This window comes from Gymnoscopelus microlampas (genome assembly GCF_963454915.1).
Source record: "Gymnoscopelus microlampas genome assembly, chromosome: 13".
NCBI classification, from domain to species: Eukaryota; Metazoa; Chordata; class Actinopteri; order Myctophiformes; family Myctophidae; genus Gymnoscopelus; species Gymnoscopelus microlampas.
In genome coordinates this window covers 15,256,092-15,263,591 of record NC_139950.1, presented here as the reverse complement: position 1 = coordinate 15,263,591, position 7,500 = coordinate 15,256,092, and the positions used below count along the sequence as shown (strand labels likewise).

Sequence of the window (7,500 nt, the reverse complement as noted above, 5' to 3'; positions counted from 1 at the left end):
TGCTGATGTTTGGCTTTCTCAAACTGTATTTTGAGTCTTGGCTTGGTCAGTCATAGAACAAGCTGACCTGGGGTCTGTCGATTAGTAGTGTTGATATAGAACAAGCTGACATGGGGTCTGTAGATTAGTGTTGATATAGAACAAGCTGACCTGGCAGTGGCATAGCGCAAAATCGCGGGGCCCCAACGCAAGGACGGGGGGACGGGGGGCTTTCGCAAACGGCAATGGAGATGATGCTGGGTACGGTGCAGTAAATGGGCCTCCCCGCGGTGCCCCCCCCCCTGCGAGGTGCGTCGATTGCTACCCCTCCCCTACGCCACTGTGACCTGGGGTCTGTAGATTAGTTGTGTTGATATCTGACAAATCTGACATCTCCATTAAAGTGCTTTGTGGGTAGAACATTGCTGGCCTTTCAAAGACAAAGGCTGAGCAGCAACATTGTGCTGTAATACATAAAGTGTGTGTGTGTGTGTGTGTGTGTGTGTGTGTGTGTGTGTGTGTGTGTGTGTGTGTGTGTGTGTGTGTGTGTGTGTGTGTGTGTGTGTGTGCGTGAGTGCGTGTGCGTGTTTGTGCGTGTTTACAATTCCGTCTAACAAAAAAAACGTACCCTGTGCTGACACCAGCAGCGACTTTGCTAGGTGTCGCTGTGTCATTTAGTCACCATCACATAGCTTTGGCTTGTAGACATCTTGTGTGGGTGTTAGCTAGTGTAGTTTTTTTTTCTTTTTTTGGGGGGGGGGGGCTTTTCTGCCTTTATTGATAGGAAAGTAGACTGACAGGAAATGGGGGGAGAGATTGAGGGGTCACACGTAGCAACGGTCGTCGTTACCAGGTGGCCAGACGGTTACGCCAACCGTCCGGGCCAGCTAGCGTAGTTTTGAGGAAGTGGGCTTAGGAAAAGAACAATGAGCAGCTTGTCTTTTTCACCTCTACACAGTGACACAAAAATGGTTTCTCTGATAACATTTTAAAAATGTGTTCAATATTCGGGGGCTATTAGGGTGCTGGTTCTCAACGTCGGGTTTGGGGACCACCGGGGGTCCAAATGGATCCCTCTCCTGTCTCCTCTCCTCTCCTCTCCTCTCCTCTCCTCTCTTTTCCACTAACATGTCTGTAACTCTGAGAGTGTACATACTGTATGGAACCAAATGGACCCAGACATAAATAATCCGTGGCCTGATGCATATGAAACTAGGGGTCCTTGAAATGAAAAATGTGTAGAATCACCTTCCATGCAGTTATAGGGGATAGCAACCAGCTTGCATGTACAGGCAGACAATGTTCTTGTAAAAAATATTCTGGGAAATAAATCTACAGTTCGTTGTAGTGCCTTCCTTCGGAGAAAGTGGCCATTTTTAATCTTTCTACTTTATATCTATCTTGCTGAACCGCAGTTATTTTCTACCCAGCTCTCATTCAAGACAAGTCGTTTTGTTTTTCCCCTCCTTAAAAGTCTGTTTTTAGCTAGAAACGACGAAATGATCTGTATGTTCAGAGCATGATGGCTGGCGACCCAAAAGGCACCAAAGTAGCAAGTTATTTCGTCAGCACTCGCAAAATACAGTTTGTATGTAAACACTTTTAGTAACATCACATCAGCAGAAGGAAACAGCCTCTAGACCTTCCTCAGCATTTTTTAGACACTTGTGGGTATTATGAGGTCCGGTTCTGGCTGGCACATCATGCACGTCACGCCCCAAAAGTGGGAACTTTGCTATACGAGAGATTGAGGGGTCACACGTAGCAACGGCCGTCGTTACCAGGTGGCCAGACGGTTACGCCAACCGTCCGGGCCAGCTAGCGTAGTTTTGAGGAAGCAAGCTTAGGAAAAGAACAATGAGCAGCTTGTCTTTCTCACCTCTACGCAGTGACACAAAAATGGTTTCTCTGATAACATTTTAAAAATGTGTTCAATATTCGGGGGCTATTAGGGTGCTGGTTCTCAACGTCGGGTTTGGGGACCACCGGGGGTCCAAATGGATCCCTCTCCTGTCTCCTCTCCTCTCCTCTCCTCTCTTTTCCACTAACATGTCTGTAACTCTGAGAGTGTACATATGGAACCAAATGGACCCAGACATAAATAATCCGTGGCCTGATGCATATGAAACTAGGGGTCCATGAAATGAAAAATGTGTAGAATCACCTTCCATGCAGTTATAGGGGATAGCAACCAGCTTGCATGTACAGGCAATGTTCTTGTAAAAATTATTCTGGGAAATAAATCTACAGTTCGTTGTAGTGCCTTCCTTCGGAGAAAGTGGCCATTTTTAATCTTTCTAATTTATATCTATCTTGCTGAACCGCAGTTATTTTCTACCCAGCTCTCATTCAAGACAAGTCGTTTTGTTTTTCCCCTCCTTAAAAGTCTGTTTTTAGCTAGAAACAAGGGAACTGTACTGTATGATGTATGATCTGTATGTTCAGAGCATGATGGCTGGCGACCCAAAAGGCACCAAAGTAGCAAGTTATTTCGTCAGCACTCGCAAAATACAGTTTGTATGTAAACACTTTTAGTAACATCACATCAGCAGAAGGAAACAGCCTCTAGACCTTCCTCAGCATTTTTTAGACACTTGTGGGTATTATGAGGTCCGGTTCTGGCTGGCACATCATGCACGTCACGCCCCAAAAGTGGGAACTTTGCTATACGAGAGATTGAGGGGTCACACGTAGCAACGGTCGTCGTTACCAGGTGGCCAGACGGTTACGCCAACCGTCCGGGCCAGCTAGCGTAGTTTTGAGGAAGCAAGCTTAGGAAAAGAACAATGAGCAGCTTGTCTTTTTCACCTCTACACAGTGACACAAAAATGGTTTCTCTGATAACATTTTAAAAATGTGTTCAATATTCGGGGGCTATTAGGGTGCTGGTTCTCAACGTCGGGTTTGGGGACCACCGGGGGTCCAAATGGATCCCTTTCCTGTCTCCTCTCCTCTCCTCTCCTCTCCTCTCCTCTCCTCTCCTCTCTTTTCCACTAACATGTCTGTAACTCTGAGAGTGTACATATGGAACCAAATGGACCCAGACATAAATAATCCGTGGCCTGATGCATATGAAACTAGGGGTCCATGAAATGAAAAATGTGTAGAATCACCTTCCATGCATGTACTGTACAGGCAGACAATGTTCTTGTAAAAATTATTCTGGGAAATAAATCTACAGTTCGTTGTAGTGCCTTCCTTCGGAGATAGTGGCCATTTTTAATCTTTCTAATTTATATCTATCTTGCTGAACCGCAGTTATTTTCTACCCAGCTCTCATTCAAGACAAGTCGTTTTGTTTTTCCCCTCCTTAAAAGTCTGTTTTTAGCTAGAAACAAGGGAACTGTTACTGTATGATGTATGATCTGTATGTTCAGAGCATGATGGCTGGCGACCCAAAAGGCACCAAAGTAGCAAGTTATTTCGTCAGCACTCGCAAAATACAGTTTGTATGTAAACACTTTTAGTAACATCACATCAGCAGAAGGAAACAGCCTCTAGACCTTCCTCAGCATTTTTAGCGGGGCCAACCGCTCTAAGCTTGACTTTGTCCGTATGTCCGTCCGTATCAGCACGGGATGATGAGCACGGGATTTTACACAGCTATAACTCCAGTTTGCAGCATGCCACCAAGTAAAAATATGGTATGTGGACTTAGACCACCAATAGGGACGAGCATGAATTGCTGAAGTTAGCAAAGAGGGGTCCAGGGACCCCCAGCGTATGTTATGTCCGTCCGTCCGTGGAAGCACGGGATGAGCACGGGATTTCAAACAGCTATAACTCCAGTTTGCAGCATGCCACCAAGTCCAAATATGGTATGTGGACTTAGACCACCAATAGGGACGAGCATGAATTGCTGAAGTTACCAAAGAGGGGTCCAGGGACCCCCACGCACGGGATGAGCACGGGATTTTAAACAGCTATAACTCCAGTTTGCAGCATGCCACCAAGTCCAAATATGGTATGTGGACTTAGACCACCAATAGGGACGAGCATGAATTGCTGAAGTTAGCAAAGAGGGGTCCAGGGACCCCCAGCGTATGTTATGTTTGTCCGTCCGTGGAAGCACGGGATGAGCACGGGATTTCAAACAGCTATAACTCAAGTTTGCAGCATGCCACCAAGTCCAAATATGGCATATGGACTTAGACCACCAATAGGGACGAGCATGAATTGCTGAAGTTATCCAAGAGGAGTTCAGGGACCCCCAGCGTATGTTATGTCCGTCCGTCCGTGGAAGCACGGGATGAGCACGGGATTTCAAACAGCTATAACTCCAGTTTGCAGCATGCCACCAAGTCCAAATATGGTATGTGGACTTAGACCACCAATAGGGACGAGCATGAATTGCTGAAGTTATCAAAGAGGGGTCCAGGGACCCCCAAGCACGGGATGAGCACAGGATTTTAAACAGCTATAACTCCAGTTTGCAGCATGCCACCAAGTCCAAATTTGGTATGTGGACTTAGACCACCAATAGGGACGAGCATGAATTGCTGAAGCCCCGCCCCCTCTGTCTTCCCATTGGCTGGCCTTTAAACAGGCATAACTCAAGTTCACAGCATGCTAGGGAGTACAAATTTTGTACATGGACTAAAACCACCAATAGGGACGAACTGTAATAACTTCAGCCCCGCCCCCTCTGTCTGCCCATTGGCTGGCCTTTAAACAGCCATCATTCCAGTTTGCAGCATGCTACCAAGTAAACATTTGGTAAGTGGACTCAGACCACCAATAGAGCATCGCAGTTGCGCAGAATCCGGGTGCCGGAAGTAAATGCTCAATGCATTTTTCCCATTGACTTTTCCAAAAACATTTATATCAATGAATTTAAGCCTAGAATCAAGCTATCCAGGATTCCGGTGAATCATGACCATAAAACCTTTTTTTCTGTGATTTTTAAAATTTTATATTTAATGATATGATATACTATGTTTAATAAATACCCTTTGTTTTGACGTTTTCAAAAAAGTTTTTTCACAGAAAAAAAGTTTTTATGGTCATGATTCACCGGAATCCTGGATGGCTTGATTCTAGGCTTAAATTAATTTATATAAATATTTTCGGAAAAGTCAATGGGAAAAATGCATTGAGTATTTACTTCCGGCAACTGGAAGTGGGCGGGAACTGCGACGCTCTATAGGGACGAACTGAAATCAGTTAAGCCTCGCCCCAAAGGCACCGCTTCCTTCACACAGGGTGTGATTTTTTAGACACTTGTGGGTATTATGAGGTCCGGTTCTGGCTGGCACATCATGCACGTCACGCCCCAAAAGTGGGAACTTTGCTATACGTTGATACTGTAGGCTTTCTTTTCCTAAGCCCACTTTCTTCCTTCCTTTCCTTTCTGGGTTGGGGGGTATCCCTTGGTTAATTCAGTGAGAGGTTTGACAACAATGGAATAGCTCCTTATGAAACAACGGTAGTACCCACAAAATCCTAGAAAGAGACATAGGGACGGTCAGTGGGTTTCTTCCAATGTTCCACATGCGAATGCTTTCGAGTGTTTCAAGTGGGCCCTGATACAGAGAAGGTTGAGACAACCACTGCCCTATACTTTGTTGACCAGGGTCCCTCATGGCTCTATAATACTATTATTTTTACTATTCTATTAATCATTATCATAATTTGTACTAATATTATAGTACAGTACATATAGGACACCTGGCGTGTGTATGTGTTTGAGTGGGTGGTTTTATATATAGTAGCCTACAGTAAGCATGTGTGTGTGCTTGAGAACATCATTTTAATTGTGGTTGTCAGTGAATGTGTGTGTGTGTGTGTGTGTGCGTGCGTGCGTGCGTGCGTGTGCGAGAGAGAGAGATGCATTTTCACATTCTTTCTCCTCTTCTTCTCGCTTCCCTCGTCCTCTTCTATCGCATGCCTTCTCTCTCTCTCTCTCTCTCTCTCTCTCTCTCTCTCTCTCTATCTCTCTCTCTCTCTCTCTCTCTCTCTCTCTCTCTCTCTCTCTCTCTCTCTCTTTCTCTCTCTCTCTCACTCACTCGCTCCACTGCTTGTATGGTCAAGGGCTGGTCCCAAGCTATTGCCCAACCCTCTCTCTCTCCCTCTCTCTCACACACACACACACACACACACACACACACGCGCACACACACGCACGCACACACACACACACACACACACACACACACACACACACACACACACACACACACACACACACACACACACACACACACACACACACACACACGCACGCACACACACACACACCAGAGAACAGTAGAGGAGAAAGCAATAAGGAAACACAGGGCAGGAGCAGCAGTAGCATCAACCAGCATCACACTCACACAGACACACGCCTCCCAGACACACCCAACTCTCCAGAGAAGAACTGAGAGGGGAGAAGAGGGAAGGAGAGAAAAGCTCTGAGCAGCAGAAAGACAAGACAAGACAAGACAAGACAAGACAAGACAAGACAAGACAAGACAAGACAAGACAAGACAAAGGCAAGACCAAGGCAAGAAAAGAGAAGAGAAGAGAAGAAGCATGGACGTGTTCAAGAAGGGATTCTCCATCGCGAAGGAAGGAGTGGTGGCGGCAGCCGCTAAGACCAAGGAAGGAGTGGAGGAAGCTGCTGCTAAGACCAAGGAAGGAGTGATGTATGTAGGTAAGACCAAAGGAAGGAGTGAAGTATGTAGGTAAGACCAAAGGAAGGAGTGATGTATGTTGGTAAGACCAAAGGAAGGAGTGATGTAGTATGTAGGTAAGACCAAAGGAAGGAGTGATGTTTGTAGGTAAGACCAAAGGAAGGAGTGAAGTATGTAGGTAAGACCAAAGGAAGGAGTGATGTATGTAGGTAAGACCAAAGGAAGGAGTGATGTATGTTGGTAAGAGATGGAGGCATGGAGGTAAGAGGTGGAGCAATGGTGTTTTGAGAGATGAATGACAATTTACAATTCCTAATTCAGTACATTTACATGATGCTCTCATCCAGAGCGACTTACAAAGTATAAAATCAGCATTAAGGCATAAGCCCTATAATAGTCAACCCACGACAGGGTAAATGATCACGTAAATAGAGAGCAAAGAAAACTAATTACAAGTAACTATGCCGGGTAAACTTCAAAAACCTAGCATCTTTCCTAAACAGCATGCTATCTAAATGACATCTAAAATGTGTGGTCATACTGTCAACGACACAACATGCAGCCAACGTACATCTGCATATTGTAACTATAGCAAGGAAAGTAGAGAGGAGTGCTGGGGGGTGAGGTAGAGTCTGAAGATGTGAGTTTTTCAGACTGCGGTGTAAAACGGGGAGAGCGTGAATGGAGAGATAGAGGGATAGAGCATGAATGGAGAGATAGAGGGATAGAGCATGAATGGAGATATGAGGAAGGGTGTCGTGGAGCCTATGTCCATTCGGTTCCATTTGCATGCACACTCTCAGAGTTGCAGATGGATGAAATACATGATGATTGATTGAGAAATGGATCTAGGGATGACAGAGGGAAAGAGGATGGGTGAGGGAGGACATACTGAATAAATAGCAAA

At 45.4% G+C, this 7,500-nt stretch overlaps 2 protein-coding genes across 5 annotated transcripts in view; one reads left to right on the top strand and one right to left on the bottom strand.

Moving 5' to 3' along the window:
* The window catches only part of mmrn2a (multimerin 2a), a 79,853-nt gene that overhangs the window by 71,662 nt on the left and 691 nt on the right, over positions 1-7,500 (bottom strand). The gene's annotated exons all lie outside the window — the stretch shown is intronic.
* sncga (synuclein, gamma a) overlaps positions 6,275-7,500 on the top strand; it is an 18,546-nt gene continuing 17,320 nt past the window's right edge. For all 4 annotated transcript variants that reach the window (XM_084076652.1, XM_084076650.1, XM_084076651.1 and 1 more), the window contains exon 1: positions 6,275-6,613. In XM_084076652.1, coding sequence (XP_083932778.1) covers positions 6,493-6,613 — 121 coding nt within the window. In that variant the 5' untranslated portion in view covers positions 6,275-6,492. The remainder of the gene's footprint in view (positions 6,614-7,500) is intronic.